The 17,834-nt window shown below is 35.6% G+C and overlaps 2 protein-coding genes across 2 annotated transcripts; both read left to right on the forward strand.

Annotated features, from left to right (window-relative positions):
* The first annotated feature begins 369 nt into the window (after window positions 1-369).
* On the forward strand, window positions 370-8,272 carry LOC137408161 (toll-interacting protein-like). The gene is made up of 7 exons (XM_068094561.1): window positions 370-601; window positions 887-1,075; window positions 3,437-3,570; window positions 5,118-5,166; window positions 5,914-6,066; window positions 6,421-6,564; window positions 7,718-8,272. The coding sequence occupies exons 1-7, from the start codon at window positions 566-568 to the stop codon at window positions 7,904-7,906; spliced, it is 894 nt and encodes a 297-aa protein (XP_067950662.1). The 5' UTR covers window positions 370-565; the 3' UTR covers window positions 7,907-8,272.
* Window positions 8,273-8,705: 433 nt separating this feature from the next.
* LOC137408388 (cdc42 homolog) lies at window positions 8,706-16,994 on the forward strand. The gene is made up of 5 exons (XM_068094901.1): window positions 8,706-8,857; window positions 11,900-12,020; window positions 12,315-12,497; window positions 15,945-16,142; window positions 16,411-16,994. Exons 2-5 carry the CDS (start codon window positions 11,916-11,918, stop codon window positions 16,501-16,503), a joined length of 579 nt encoding a protein of 192 aa, XP_067951002.1. The 5' UTR covers window positions 8,706-8,857; window positions 11,900-11,915; the 3' UTR covers window positions 16,504-16,994.
* Window positions 16,995-17,834: the final 840 nt, after the last annotated feature.

Below are 17,834 nucleotides of genomic sequence, written 5' to 3' on the forward strand. Positions count from 1 at the left end.
GCGTAATTAAATTCAAAATTTCTACATTATTTCTAAATTGTTACATATTATAATTTAGCAAAACATCGCAATATTGGTAATAAGCATTCGATTATCAACTCATCTATATCGCCTTCGCGTGTGCGAGCCGATGATAAGGTTCAAATATGGGACAGCTGCATCTGCTCCTGGCCACCGAGCAATTTCAGCTTGAGTGACTCATAATCATGTGTCATCCATTGACATCAATATTTTGTTTATATGATAGACTGAAAATAACGTTGAGAGATCAATGTTAAAACTATTTTATCGCTGCAGGTACAAAGTCTATGCTAAATTACCTATCATCAGGCTACCAACCAACGGCTTGCTAGTTTTTTGTAACGTATAGGTAGCGAAGGTCTAGGAAAAAGTAGTTTTATTGGCAGGCCATCATTAAATTAATAAGTTTGCAACTATACGCTCATAAAACTGCTAGTGAACTGATATTCGTTTTCTTATATTTCATAGACAAGTTCTTCTAGCCTTTGTTGCTCTTCCGTAGAAGTCGTCCGACTTGGCATATGATTTGTACAAATTAAAAAATATGTCTTTAATCACTAAGCAAACTGCTACTGGTCAGGTGAGTATCTTATTTAGCAAAACATTTCTAAATAGTTGATAATCAGTGGCTGTATTTTGTTTAAATTCGAACACATACATAATTTCGTTGTTATATTTATGTAAAGCGCGTGTTATAGCTATATTTAATAACAATGTCTTTGCAATTGATACATTTAAACCGATCTCCGGACTTCGTCGTTTGTCCAGCCAATACTTCATGCAGGTCTATTGATAATGCTATTAATCGAAGATCACAATTTGCAACCACTGTTAGCCCAATCAAACATTTCATGTTCATTTTTAGCAAGTGGTAGTAGGTGATCTCCCCCAGGATTTTCTAAGAGTGACTTCTCCTGCCCAGTCTCCCGAGCAACAACAGATCAACAATGATGAAATGACTGCTAGGATGTTGCAGTCACAACAAATGGCATATGGTGGTATGCAAGGAATGCCGACCAATGTCACAGGTCGACTGAGCGTTACCCTCGCTCAAGTAGGTTCTGCCATTAAACCAAGCCGTGTGACCGTGTTAGACCGGGATAAATGTAATTGTGGAATTAGGCTGTGCCTGATTGTAACTAACAGCTTGATTCATTTGTCAAATATTCTAGTAACATTAATTTTATATTGCCTCTATCCATTATGGTTGTTGAGGGTTCACTTCTCAGGTCCTGTATGTTCATACTGGATTGGCTATAGTACTATTAGGCATAGTCACAAGTGTGCATCAAACATAGCATATTCTAATGATGTTAAAACTTATTGGCTACACAAAAATTAAATATACAACTGTGTTCATGATATTCTAGCGTTCAACAATGCACTTGAGTTCAAACTTTATCCTTGGTAATCAATTAAAGGTGAATGTGAAGGAATACAAAATAACATCAAACGTTTTGTGATTTGATTGTTTATATATTCCATTATGTTTGAATTGAGTCGTTCGATAAAACTATACTAAATAAAACTAATTAATTCCAGTCTTAAACTAATTTTAACGCTTTAATGTCTGAGCCAGAGATAATTTAAGGAATTGTTTTTTCACCTTGAGAAATCCTGTTCCTACCTTCCTACTCTTAAGGAGACTCTTCGTCATAGTTTTACTTTGTTTTTTATTTATTTCCAGTTTATATAGGATTATGAAATTGTGAAGTGCAGTATATATTTTCAGTATATTTCTGAAGTTTCAAGGGCATGGAACATTGATTAGTTCTTGAGATATTGCTGAAATACCGAGGCAACTTCTAACCAACCGAGAAAGGAAAAGTGGCTGTCATCAGAGCAGTTTCGAATGACACACTGATTGAAATTCTTAGTAATGAAGATAAAATTAGAAAAAACTAGAAAGCTTCTCTTCAGCAACAAGAGCCTCACACTAAAACTATTTCTTTTTCCATTCCAAAAAATATGCACATTTTATCAGGCTCGGTTTACGTCAACCATCGTATTTGACTCCGGAACCATCGTATTTGACGGTATTTCTCCGGTTACCTCTAAAGCATCACATCTTTATGACAAAAAAAGGTGAAAAAAGGTTCAATTCGTGTGAATGTTTTTTTTGTCCATTTTACAAGCTTGGAATTCAAGATGGTATTCAAAAGGAATCACGCTATCCTATGTGCTTTCACAGTCGATTGAATGTTGATAATACAGTTTAGGATTAGAGACCTGCTTGTGTCTACAAGGTTAGGCTTCAAAGTGTTAAGAATAATATTGGTCAGGTCTAGATGATTTTAATTTATGTACATTTCTAATGTATTAGTAAAAAGTGCCAATTGTAGCCTATCCAAGTTTTCAAGCGTGGTTATATTCTACTATACCCAAAGGTCACTGTACGAATGGTACAATAGTATTTGAGAGTGTTACAAGTCAGGGTTAAATTTCATAGCGTAAACAATAAATAGTATTAGAAATAAATAAACCAGGCAAACTAATGTCTGGTCATGCAGTGTACCACTGTGCAAGTACACAATTTGTCAACATCTAATCAGCACAGCTATGTTATCTTATCCAAAACTATAGCTCCATTTTTTGAAACAGCTAAAATGTATTCAATGTCATAGACTGTGTTTTCATCCAGCTGTAGTGCACTTATTTTTTTGCTGTATTTTTTTGTGCAACAATAACCTACACAAAATTTATGTTCACATCTTATATTTGACTTGGTGGACCAATGCGCTAACCACTGCAATACTCAGCCACTTTGTCACATCTCGGAATAATTACTACGCATGATGACCTCCCATGGGACTGCCCATGTACGTATAGTATATAGAATATTTAAAGTTTGACGTCACAGACTTGACATTTGCTTGACAGGAATGTAGCAGTAGTGCCCTACACGCTATGAAAGACCGACAGGTAGTTGGATTGCTGTATTATCATATTTGCTATCCTAGAACAAAGATCAAAAAAATATATCAGGGCAAGCATTGACAAAAGCTATCTGGATATCACTGATGACTTCCTAACTGCTTCCTTATAATTTCTGCTGCCTTGCTTAGATATTGCCTTGCAAAATTATGTAGTTACTGTGGTACTGTCTTGCGGGTATGATAAACTGCAAAGAAAGATAAATGATATGGCCTATCGTAGACTAGCTTGTTGTAACTATCTGCACAATGTTTACATTGACCTTGGAGTATTGCTGTTTCCAGTTTTTCAGGTTTAGTGAGTACATCAGTTATAGCCATGTCAATGCTCATTATCTGATGCATCCCTGTTCTCCTTGCCAAGTTAACTAGTTGAATAGATGCACACACATTTAACCTCATTTCCATTTACCTACAAGATCTTTTACTTTCCACCTTTCATCACTGAGCCATTGTCTGTCTACATGTACCTGTCGCTTCAGGCAAAGCTGAACAAGAACTATGGCCTGACTAAGATGGATCCATACCTTCGCATAAGGATTGGTCATGCTGTCTTTGAGACCCCAACCGCGTCTAATGGCGCAAAGAATCCTCGCTGGAATAAAACAGTTCAATGGTGAGACTCATCTCTCATCTGTTGTTATCAATGTATTCCTGTCTATTTTCTTTTACCTCTTGAGAAAACCAGACGTCTGAAATTTGCTCAAAAAAGGCTTTTTAAAATTTTTATGGAACTGATAATAAATAAACTATCAAGGTTTCTGTATCAGGTATTTCCATGAGTCATTGAAAGTTTACTGCCAACTACGCCGCAGGTAAAACATTATTTATTTGCCACTAAAACTGTAGATAATGGAAGATACACTAGTAGGCTCTAAATTAGCTTTTCATAACATTTAACAACTTGCAACTTTACTCATAAATTACATACATTGTTTTGAGTTATGTATAGTTCACTCTCTACTACTTATTCTTTGTCGTATATGGTATCCAGAAACTAGTGTAGTCAGCATATACAGTGAAACTCGGATAACTCAAACTTCAAGGGACCGAGCAAAAGTGTTCGAATTATCAGAGCGTTCAAGTTATCAGAGCACTGTCACAAGTCCATGTATTTACTTATTAGTAGATACATGTACATATACAAACTATAATATAAATCAAAAGCACAAATGACTTGTTTCAAATTTAATGCTTCTAATGTGAAGCTTAAAACGTTTTTATCAAAAAGTATAGAGATTTTTCTATCACTTGAGATTGGTTTGTTGTTTGAGGTGATGTTATCGCCAGGACGTTTTTTTAGATTGACATTGGCAAAACTTGATCGTTGCTGAAATGCTCAAAAGAAAAGACATCTTTTTCTTTTGAGCGTTTTACCCACGATCAATTTTGCCGATTTTTCTTGAATTTTATGCAAAGATTACCTTACTTTACCTGGGATTCGTTAAGAGCAACACTCCGAGGCAGTTCAATTAAAAGTTTTACGAGGTTTTACGGTACATTGTATATCACTCACGCTTTTTGAATGGATACTTATTGAATGTACACACGTATTCTGTGTTTAGGTCAAACGATGAATAGTTTTTTTAGCTAAGACAACGTATACGTTTAATTACTTACAACAATTTTTAAGACGTTTTAAACATTCTACATTCCGACGTTGATTCAACACGGAATCAACGTCGGAAAACTATTCATCACGGGCTAGTCAGCAGTAGTCAGCATATATATGGTATCCAGAGACTAGCGTAGTCAGCATATATATGGTATACAGAAACTAGTGTAGTCAGCACATATATAGTATCCAGAAACTAGTTTAGTCAGCACATATATAGTATCCAGAAACTAGTGTAGTCAGCACATATATGGTATCTAGAAACTAGTGTAGTCAGCACATATATGGCATCCAGAAACTAGTGTAGTCAGCACATATATGGTATCTAGAAACTAGTGTAGTCAGCACATATATGGTACCCAGAGACCATTTTTAGTCAGCAAGCAAAGTCTGAGAAGGGTAAAAATTGACTCACAGTCATGAACTATCACTATGGTTGGCTTGTTTATGTGAATATCATTCAAACATGTTCTGTTATTGTCTTCTCTTAACAAAAAGTGTATATTCTATATTTATTTAACATCAACTTTTCTTCTGGTTGTTTGTAGTTATCTACCCAAGGGTGTGGATTCAGCGTACATTGAAATATTTGATGAGGTACGCGCACTTTTGTATACATAATATTGTTATTGTTTGGTAAAGCTTGTTGTTTCTACTTACTGGTAACTTTGGAGGCATCAAGTGCCTCTCTTCACCAGATTACATTTTGACATGAACCAGTTTTTGATACGATGCTCTCATTACATCTGATATATTATGAATTGCAAACTCTCTGAGCAATGGTGTGCTTAATCTAAGATATTACCTCTTTTTATGAACTTGCGCTTTGTTTCTTATGAACCCTCGTTTTGTTTCTTATTAACCTGTTCTTTGTTTATTCATTTCTCTGGAATAAGCCCCCATCTAAACCATTTGCAGTATCTCCACACACACTGCAAAAGCGTGTTTCCATTTACTTTCAACTAAGCAGTTATTTGTTATTTTTTGGCAAATTTCATTATTGCAATCGTGTCTAGTTTTGATTTTGAAATAGGATTATTTTTATGTGAACTTTTCTTTTTCCACGGCACTCTTCAATTAGCATTTAGTTACGTGCCTTTTCTGTCAGCCAATCATCCATCAATTAATTTTAAGGTGTTTCTAAATCTTGCTCTCCTCGATGGCCTCTCGCTCAGAGATTAATTAATTGTAAAGGAAAGGCTTCACTTTACTCAAATATAATCATCAATTATCCTTTCTTCATATCATACATTTTTCGATGGCCAGTCCACTTTAACCGCAATCACCATAACTGCAATCAACGCATTTTCACTTTCTGCTGGTTACTTATTGTTGGTTCGATAGAAAACATTCCAAGGAGATGACCGGGTGGCATGGGCCCACATTACTATACCAGAAATAGCGCTGAATGGAGAGGTTGTTGATGACTGGTACCCCCTCTCAGGCAAGCTTGGTGAGGGCAAGGAAGGAATGGTTAACTTGGTGTTTTCCTTCAATGTACGTCCGCAACATGAATTCTCTTCCATAGCCTAATTTGATGGTTTTATTTACATGTTTACTCTTCATCTATTGTTCTGTCCTGTCGTTTCATTGTTGGCATATAAATCTGAGTTTCTCTGTCATTGTATATCTACTAACTTGAGTTGAGATCATAAGTGAGTCCCAAATGTTTTTGTAAGATATGTCAGTTGGTTAGTCTTTAAAGATCATCTTTGCATTTTTCATATTTTTATGACTGGATCTCATTTTGGCAAATGTCTATTGGTGGTAACCTTTGATTTGAATCTACTTTTTAATACGTCAATGCGGACCTCTTTAAATTTTTCTGTAGGCAATGTTGTTGCGCTTTAGGTAATTCAAGCAGCCCCAGCAGTCCAGCCGCAGATGAATCCTCAGGTTGTTATGATTCCGGGTGCCCCTGCCATGTACCCAACGTTTCAGCCTGGCTATCAGCCTGTTATAGCCACCCAACCAATGATGCAACCAATGGTTGTGGTAAGCTCTCATTCTATATGACTAGTACATGCCCGATTGGAATACATCAGTATGAAAGTAGGATATTGCGGTATAAAAATCAGTAATGGAATCTGACCAGCCAGTTGCAACTGCATTGTCACAAGCTTTTCGTTGCTTGATTATTTGATCTTATATCGGTCTTACACTGGACTTACATCGGTCTTTCACTGGACTTACATCGGTCTTATATCGGTCTTTCACTGGACTTATATCGGACTTACATCGGTCTTTCACTGGACTTACATCGGTCTTATATCGGTCTTACATCGGTCTTACACTGGACTTACATCGGTCTTACACTGGACTTACATTGACCTTTCATCAGTCTTACATTGGTCTTACATCAGTTTTATATCGGCCTTATATCAGTCTCACATCGGTCTTACACCGAGCTTACATTGGTCAGTTCTCATAATAAGCACAATCTGACTACAGGTCATCCTCTCAAGGTAAGTTCGAGCCCACATCTGCTGCCATGCTATGCCTTTTATAACTTCTAGGATTCATGACACTGATCATATGTGGACCCGTACTTGAAGGTTATTTTTTACTACCCATATTCAAAGTTTCATAGAATGTTGTGTGTGTGATTTGTGTTGTTCTTAGCCATGTTGGAAATTATCATTGGCATGCGATAATACATTCAGTTGTACAATGTGGAATAAGTAAAACTGCTACATTGTTGAAGTCATTAGAGAATGAGCTCATGAAGGTGGTCATGGAGAGTTTTTGCATATTGGTTTTACAAGACATTGATGTGAGGCACCTTCAAAGACCTCATAGGCTATACATATGTATAGCTGTATTAGCCCGTAAGCTTTATAAAGGAGGTTTGACTGGTCAGTACAGGGAGGATGAAGTTGTGTAACTTGTCAAAAGTTGATGGTGCTCATTTCAATAAGCTTTATCATCAATGTACCATTACACCAACCTCTTTGAACACCTTACTGTTTTAGTACTTACTGCACCTATAGTGGTCATTCTATTTTCTTCAGGCTGTTTGGTTGCTACTTCTTTGCTCTAAATTCAGCAGTTTCTCTCAACTATTCTCGTTTCTATATTCTTAAGCTAAACCTTTTTTGTAGACTCAGATTCTAAACTTGTCTAATCTGGTTTTATGTTTTACACATAGCCCGCCGCTTTCCCGGCACAGGCCCAGGCTAGTCAACCAAGGCCAGCAGCACAGCTTTCAGAAGATGACCTGAATCAGATAAAAGATATGTTCCCTAACACAGAGATGGAAGTCATCAAGTCTGTAGCGGAGGCCCAAAGAGGCAACAAAGACTCTACTATTAATGCTTTACTCACCATGAATGCCTAAAACCTGTTTTGTTCTAGCCTCACTAAGGTCAAAGCTATTATAGGATCGTGGGCTATGTGTTCAAGGCTCAGAATTAACTATTAATTCACACACTCTCAATTAATAACACACTCTTCATTCATGATTTTATACGATTGTCTATTATGAAGTAACTCATTTATTTAACATCGTGTAGCTTATTTATCAGGCATAGCGTATAATATTTGTGCTCCTATTTTTTTATATACTAATGCATGGCATTTTGATGGTCATAAAAACTGTCAAATGTTTAGACTCCTCTTGTCTGTCAATTTTTATTCATTCACTGTGTTGGTGGGAAGGTGTCATATTATATGGTATTTTAGATAAAGGTGATGTACTAGCGTTGTGTCTGTCAATGACTGCAAGACATTAGTTTGTGTCAAGGAAGAGCTGTCAAGCATTCTGTGCTAACTGGCCAAAAATGATTTTGTAAGACATTTGTCAAAATGTCACAAATGTGCAATATTAATTGTAACATATTATCGCTAGAACGTTAAAGGTATAAACTTTCATTTTCGTGGTAACCTAACACAATAGATAGATGTCTTTGCTCTGTCTAAAATTGTTTAGCCAACCGGGAATGAAATTGTTTACGTATAACTGGGCATAATTGCTCAACGTATAATAACGACGGCTTAACCGACGGTTTCAAACATTGCGTATCGAAATAGATTGCGCACAGAAATCATAGAGAGAACATTGCTATAAATATCAACCAATTAAATCGGCAACTATACCGCAGTGATTGGCTAAGCCGTTCCAAAGTAACGCAGGAAGTGAACCTATTTATTTTAGTACGCGGAATTTGCTTAGGCAAGCTATACTAATCTAGTTTATATGTAGCCAAAACAGCGACTGTGTAGCTGGTGGTTACGAACATTGTGGTATAAACTTCATATATTTTCTATTCGATTTCATATTCAAGTTATTGTGAGTCACTTAAACTTTTTAAATTAAACTTGAAACTAGCTGCCCCTGTGGCATTGTGCGTTTTTATCATTAGCGATCTTGGTCGGAGTGAGATGCTAAAGCCATGATTGTTTGATTCAATTTAGACCAACATTTAAATGACATTAGTGCTTGTTTGCAGATTGTGTTAGGCAACCTTCAACATTCAGATGTTTGCTGAGCGCCTCTGGTACTCGCGTTTTTGTGTGATTTTTAAGCGTTGTAATTCATGAAACGTTTGGTATAGTGGAGAACATTATGAAAATAAAAATATAGCTTACTATACTTTCATTTTATCAGTATGACAAGGCTTATTGCTTAGTTTGAAAATATAAATTCTGAAAAACATTAAAGAAGTCTTCAACTAAGAAAACAACACACAGATTAGAAAAGACGATTATAGTCCGAACCTCGACGAGTTTGTATATCGACAACGTTGGTCCAATCTCAACAGCAGTCGGTCCCAATCTTATTATAATAATAAGTAAATTTATTAATTTTATAGTTATTATAGTTTTGCATTGTTATTTTATGTGTGGAAATTTATAGTCTTATAGTTTATAGTCTTTTTATTTTCTTGTGTTCATTGATTTTCTCAATTTCCTCTCTTGAGCAGTTCATTTACAATTTTGGTATTATGATTATGCAAAGGCATTCTATCAATTTAAAGCTTGTTTAGCGTAGGCCTATATACTTCATCAGACAACCACTGGAGGCTATTTCTAGTTGTGGGTGTGAACTTTCTTCTATCACCGTGATATTGGTAGTGTACAGTACAGCATAAATTGTCGAAATTTGTCGATATTCAGACCAACCTTTGTCTAAATTCGGACTAACCTCTGTCGAGATTGGGACTTCTCTAGGTTCATACCTGTCGATGTTGGGACTGTTTCCCGAAAAGACACAAATATGTTGGAGTCTTAAGGTTGACTTGCAACAAAATTCACATTACAGTTATTTGATATGAAAAGATTCACCATGTCTTACTCTGTTGTGTTGTAGGTGCAAAATATGTGGGAATGTGATTGCAAGCTCTTAAAAGCTCAAAAACGAATAGTTAATCGCAGCCACACGAGACCGCCGTAGTTTGGATTCTCTTTCCAAAACGGCTCAAATGTGACGTAGCTGTGGTAGATGGTTTCTGTTTACACTTTCATGCAACCTTATTCGTCGAAATATTTTCAAAAATATACTTCACGCATTCAATAAAACCATGTCTATTGTTCTTACGCATCTGTTTTATCGTCATTGTAATGCTGTCACTTTTAGCAGTGATATCATATAACTTACTGTAAAAATTTGTTTAATTTTTTAGCCTCACCTCGAAGGAGTACATATCATTGTCTGATAATCATGACGAGCCTGTTGGTCACCTGTGATAATCAGAAAATGCTGCAGAAATTATTTGCGAAGTATTGGGTCACATGATCAGATTACAACTTGACGATTGAATAATGCCGAAACAAAACTGTAAAGTAGCGAGCATCTATATTTGATAAAGGGTCTTTGGTAAAACCCGAAGTGTTTGTCATAAACTAGTGCTACGATAAGTTTGATATTGAGCTTTTTATTGGCCTTTCAATTCACGTGAGAATATCACGTGACAAGACGATAACCAAATTTCGTGGTTACGTCATCAAAATAAAGAGATTCCAATCTACGGCGGCTTTTCGTTTTTGAGCTTTTAAGGGCTTGTAATCACATTTCCACATATTTGGCCCCTACAACACAACAGAGTAAGACATGGTGAATCTTTTGATACTAAATAACTGTAATGTGAATTTTGTTGCAAGTCAACCTTTAAACTAAATTGTTCGCTCATTTTAATTGCGTCAATTTCAAATGAAATTTTCTGTGGGGCATTTTCAAAAAGTGAAAAAAACTGTGCACTTGTATATAGCTTTTATAAATATTTAAGTGAGATATTCCACAGCTTCTGAAATAAGAGTTTATATGTTGGTGAGGCTATTTTCAAAATAACACAATCGAGCTCAATGCATAAGTTTTAAACGTCACACAAATACCTTACACAAAAATGCCTTTTATGTGACGTTTTCATCAATGAAGACAGTTGGAAGGGCTACAATATGGGCAGATATATAAACAATATGATTAGTACACTTGAGCCAGCGGGCTTGGCTTTTGCCTTTTGTGCACGTGTTGTAATAAACTGTACAAACTTGAAATATATCTGAAGTTTGCCCAATACTTTTCCTGTAAATAGAGCACGTATTATTCAATTGATAGCATGATATTAAAATAACAATTTCTAATTTTGTCAAATATCTATTTGGGTCATTTGTACCATTAGCAGTAGATCTAGGATAGATGCATGGGCTGCTGTAAACTGCAGCTGCATGGTGAAAGTAGATTCTTGTGCTGATGTAGGACTTGCAAGTGAGCTGGGTTATGACGTTGAGTAAAATTTTGTGGTTTTGCAAAATCTTTTGCTGACGTAGTAAGTTATTTCTAATTTCTGCCAGTTTACCCCCGGTAACAATAAACGCGGCGTAAGATGTTGCTTGTTTCTTTGTACTTGTTGTAATATTCTTTTAAGTGTATGTTGACAAGTATGTTGACAATATTGCCCATTGCTTGTTTTGATACTGCACAATTTTGGAAAGTGTGGAATGTTTTCAGAAGTTGTTGTAACTGCATGATCATCAGTGACATCTCAGGGGAAAGTCATCTTTTTTGGGTACAGCTTGATTATTTTCATTTCTCTATTTTGCATTATCTTAACGGATGGATTGTAAAATGCTGTAGGTTTAATTTCGCAAAAAAGGCAGATGTAAAAGTTGAGATTTTCAAAATTGGTTTTATATCAGGTGGTCCATTTGGATTGATCTTCAGTCTGCCAACGATAACATATTACTCAACTGCTTTACAAACAGATCATTCGGTTGATGCCTTCAGGTGACACCTCGTGTCGCTAATAATGTGGAGGGCAGGTGTAGCCAGGTATGCCACAAATCCAGGCTACTTGCTCACAGCTTTTTTAGCTTTACCTTGTGTGATTGACAGAAATTAAGGAAGCAAAATGCAAACAATCAAATGTGTAGTTGTTGGAGATGGAGCAGTGGGGAAGACTTGTCTCCTTATATCTTACACGACCAATAAGTTTCCTTCTGAATATGTACCTACAGTAAGTAATTAATCATGCGTACATTGTCATAATTCGTAGATATATTCATAGATAGGTTTCTAGATATTCAAGTTTGAAGATTAACCTCTTGTTGACTTCTCATGATATTCTTAGGATATGCAGTCATTTCAAATTGTTGAAAATTGGCAATGCTTTGCTCGCATTGTGTATTGTATTAGATCCAAGTTCGAATAATATTTATAACAATCGATTACGCGTTAAACCTCAGTGCTATTTGTCTGGAGCATGTTTATGTTGCCTTCGGCTGTAGTCTGTATTTACACTTTGTTTTAGGTGTTCGACAATTATGCGGTGACTGTTATGATTGGTGGAGAACCCTACACATTGGGACTTTTTGATACTGCTGGACAGGAAGACTATGATAGACTCCGCCCACTTTCGTATCCTCAAACAGATGTATTTCTGGTTTGCTTCAGTGTAGTTTCTCCTTCATCATTCGAGAATGTCAAAGAAAAGGTAGGGTAAACTATATAAATGAAATGTTATGGCTAAAAAGATGGATAAGTTTCTCGTTTTTTCTGTGCATTTTCATATAGAACTGCAGAATTTAAAGAAAATATTGGAACGTTCAAGCAAATAAGAATAATTGATAAAAACAATGAGAAGTGTGATTTGGTTGATGTTTTCAACAATGTCTAATAGCCCACTGTTTCTTTGTTGTTCAACTATGTATATGAACTTGAACTCAACTATGTCAGAATTTCTTATTTTAAAAACTGACATGGCTTCAGAAAAGATCGGCGAGATGCGAATCTGATAAAAGTTCAATTTTGGAGTTAAACAACTAATTCTATCTCATTCTATGCGTGTCATTGTTTATTTATTTTATTTCAACAAAAGCCTGTAAATTATTATATGATCTTATAATCCATACCTCATGTTATTATATTCTCTTATAATATCCATACCTCATGTTATTATATTCTCTTATAATATCCATACCTCATGTTATTATATTCTCTTATAATATCCATACCTCATGTTATTATATTCTCTTATAATATCCATACCTCATGTCATTATATTCTCTTATAATATCCATACATCATGTTGTTATATTCTCTTATAATATCCATACATCATGTTATTATATTCTCTTATAGTATCTATACCTCATGTTATTATATTCTCTTATAATATCCATACATCATGTTATTATATGCTCTTATAATATCCATACATCGTGTTATTATATTCTCTTATAGTATCTATACCTCATGTTATTATATTCTCTTATAATATCCATACCTCATGTTATTATATTCTCTTGTAATATCCATACATCATGTTGTTATATTCTCTTATAATATCCATACATCATGTTATTATATTCTCTTATAGTATCTATACCTCATGTTATTATATTCTCTTATAATATCCATACATCATGTTATTATATTCTCTTATAATCTCCATACCTCATGTTATTATATTCTCTTATAATGTCCATACATCATGTTATTATATTCTCTTATAATATCCATACCTCATGTTATTATATTCTCTTACTATATGAATGCCCGGCGTTGCCGGTGAGAGTTGGATTGCAAACTTGCGATTGTGCTCTACGTGAGTTCAAATCCAGCATAATGTGAATTTTTAATTCCAAGATTTTAATCGCTGTAGCTGGACAATCAAACCGACGAATACATATACCAACTTTGAAAATTGAGATTTATATATATACTAGCTGTGCTACCCGGCGTTGCCCGGGTAATAAAAAGTCTTTGGTCAGAAAATTGATTTGTATTCAACATATAACAACATTTGCCATTCTAACTTTCAAATAACATATCATGAGAAAAGTGTTTTGTGTAGTTAAAATAATTTAATAGAAAATAAAAACAACTGTAAAGGTTTTCAAACTTTGTCAAACAACTTTTAAACTCATATTTCCTCATATCACGAGGAAAATGTTTCTTGCAGGTCGAATAAATTAAAAAAAATAAAACGACTATAAAAAGGTTTAGATGTAAATGTGAAATAATTAGCTAGTATAGCAAGTAATAGCTAAATTAAATCGGTTTTTCTACAATCACAATAAAATATGATTTGGTAGTTCGGTAATGATACAATTAATACGAATTAAGAAAACAAAATAAAAATCCTGATTATGTAGAATTAATAATAACAATTATTGCATAGAAGTGTGTGTGTGTGTAAATAAAAGGTTACTGGTTCACCAGAAGCTATCCATCAAAACTTTGAATACGGAGACACTCTCACTCTGCGGAGACACGCTCACTCTGCGGAGACTTTTCCCACGGAGACAATGTATTTGTTTGTGCGAGAAGAATTGGCCTTGACCCCAGATATAGTAATTGAATCTTACGAAAAATATTTCATAACAGGGGCGTCGTAACACATGGCCGCATCAGTGAAATAATCAGCGTGCGCTATAGATATACAGTCAAACATGGATAACTCGTCCACGGATAGCTCGAACACATGGTTAATTCGAACAGTTTCTTTGGTCCGTTCCCACGTAATGATAAATTGCTATAGATAACTCGAACTCAACACTGTTAATTCGAACTGTTTTTTTGCCCAACGGCTACCGAAATGGTTGTTATCGCTTTAGAAAATCACTTTATTCAAAGCCATAGAGGTAAACCTCATCTTTTCGTAATTCATAACCGTTGTTATTACCACCATCGGCAAAATAATTTTGTCAACGACTTTTCTAAAGGTTTGGTCAAATTTGATTTATACTGCTATACGATTAATAGCACGGGCTTGCCGGGTCACGCGCACAAGGATTTTCGCCACGCACATACAAAACAAAAACAGAATGTTGTTTTGTATGTGCGTGGCGAAAATCCTTGAGTGCGTGACCCGGCTAGCCCGTGACGAATAGTTTTCCGACGTTGATTCCGTGTTGAATCAACGTCGGAATGTTGAATGTTTAAAACGTCTTAAAAATTGTTTTTATTAAACGTATACAGTGTCTTAGCTAAAAAAACTATTCATCGTTTGACCTAAACACAGAATACGTGTGTACATTCAATAAGTATCCATTCAAAAAGCGTGAGTGATATACAATGTACCGTTAAACCTCGTAAAACTTTTAATTGAACTGCCTCGGAGTGTTGCTCTTAACGAATCCCAGGTAAAGTAAGGGATTTTTCTTTGGTAACTTTTTCTTGAAGTTGCATAAACTTCAAGAAAAATTGGCAAAATTGATCGTGGGTAAAACGCTCAAAAGAAAAAGATGTCTTTTCTTTTGAGCATTTCAACAACGATCAAGTTTTTCCAATGTCAGTCTAAAAAAACGTCCTGGCAATAACATCACCTCAAACAACAAACCAATCTCAAGTGATAGAAAAATCTCTATACTTTTTGATAAAAACGTTTTAAACTTTACATTAGAAGCATTTAATTTGAAACAAGCCATTTGTGCTTTTGATTTATATTATAGTTTGTATATGTACATGTATCTACTAATAAATAAGTAAATACATGGACTTGTGACAGTGCTCTGATAACTTGAACGCTCTGATAATTCGAACACTTTCGCTCGGTCCCGTGAAGTTCGAGTTATCCATGTTTGACTGTATCTATAGCTGGAATGACGGACAAACTTTGAGAAATATATATATACATGTAGATGTATAATATCCACACCTTACGTTATTGCATTTTCTCACAATTTACATTCAGCTTTTGTAGTTTGCTGCAGTGGTTAGCGCCTGCTCGGTTGTTGACTGTATGAATTGCAACTTATACCATAAGAAAATAATTCAAAATGCATGACTTATCGCTTACAGATTTTGGAAGGTATTAAGGAAGTTATTCTGGTTATTTTTGCCTTTTAGATGAGAATTTATGAGTGAAGTGTTTGCCATTCAGCAATAAAGTTCTCATAAGCATGCATTCAACTTGAGCACATTTCTCTGGTTTCAGTGGGTTCCTGAGATTGCACATCACTGTCAGAAGACTCCATTTTTATTGGTCGGCACCCAATGTGACCTTCGAGATGATAATGCTGTCATTGAAAAACTCCAAAAAAACCGCCAGAAACCAATAAGCTCTGAGCTTGGAGAGAAGCTGGCTAAGGAGTTGAGAGCTGTTAAATTTGTGGAGTGTTCCGCTCTTACTCAGGTACTGTAAAGCCTCTAACACATGCCCTATTCAAGCACCTCGACTCCTGTGTGGTGCACTCTTTTCCTCTATATTAATGTTGCAAGTAGGAAATCTCGCTACCATCTAAACATTTGGTATACAGGTAGTCGTCGACTTACGACCGCATTTGGTTCCGGCCGTAAGTCGGAACTGAACAAAATATACAACCGTGAAATTTTCACGGGTCGAGCTAGTTTTCATAATTTGAAATAGTTTACTAACAGTGGACTGCATTTTATTTTTGCAGAAGGGATTAAAGAACGTGTTTGATGAGGCGATACTTGCAGCCTTGGAACCACCAGAGCCTCCAAAGAGGAAGAAGGGTTGTGTCATGCTTTAGATTCAGCACTTTAGTTCAACATGATAAGTTGAGTTGCTCCAAGTACACTTCTGCAGTCGTCGGGCCATCTGGCTCAAGCCTTTTTTTGTTACTCGAAATCCACTATGCATGACAGTATCATCTTTCAATAGCCTTTGCTCCTACTTTCTTTTTAGTCACTCAACTAATAGGACAAACTCTCCCAAGACTGCAACTTAGGAATATTGTGCTTTCTAATAGATCAATTTGCATTTTCTTTTGCCAGACTTTTTGCTATCTTTCGTAAATTAATTCGAGATACATGTATTTTCTATCACTTGAGAGGTATTTTAATTTTTGCCGCTAGTGATCACATTATGTCAGATAAGCTTTGATAAACGTGTCTTTACAATTTTCATAACACTAATCAGTTAGGAGGTATGGTGAATTATCAGAAATTTCTTATTAATTTTGTCTGCAGTTTTTAATGTAACGTCCTTGTATATCATAAATAAAGTTTCTGTATTATGTGATACCCAGGATTCTACTAGTGGCTTTAACAGCCAGGAGCGTAATTTCTATGAGTTGTCTTCCTATGTAGTTGTTGCATATAAGAAGGATAACAACTCCTTTCAAAATTATAGTTTAGGTCATTATGGACAAAATTAAATGAGTAGATGCTTCCAGATTTCTCATCATTCATAAAATTACACGCTTTCCATGTATGTGGAGATACGCACAATGACTCATGGTTATAAGATACGCGCAATGACTCATGGTTATGAAGTACGCGCAATGACTCATGGTTATGAAGTACGCGCAATGACTCATGGTTATGAGATACGCGCAATGACTCATGGTTATAAGACACGTGCAATGACTCATGGCTATGAGATATTCGCAATGACTCATGGTTATAAGATACGCGCAATGACTCATGGTTATAAGATACGCGCAATGACTCATGGTTATGAAATACGCGCAATGACTCATGGTTATAAGATACGCGCAATGACTCATGGTTATGAAGTACGCGCAATGACTCATGGTTATGAGATGCACACAATGACTCATGGTTATAAGATACGCGCAATGACTCATGGTTATGAAATACGCGCAATGACTCATGGTTATGAGATACGCGCAATGACTCATGGTTATGAGATACGCGCAATGACTCATGGTTATGAAATACGCACAATGACTCATGGTTATGAGACACACGCAATGACTCATGGTTATAAGACACGCGCAATGACTCACAGGTGAACCGTTCCAATCAATATACATTTAGCTAGTCTAATATTTGAGTTGAGCTATGAGATTACTATCTGTATGTATTGTAATAATCTAATTAGCTTTTTCACCATTCT

The sequence above is a fragment of the Watersipora subatra genome, chromosome 11 (genome assembly GCF_963576615.1).
Source record: "Watersipora subatra chromosome 11, tzWatSuba1.1, whole genome shotgun sequence".
NCBI classification, from domain to species: domain Eukaryota; kingdom Metazoa; phylum Bryozoa; class Gymnolaemata; order Cheilostomatida; family Watersiporidae; genus Watersipora; species Watersipora subatra.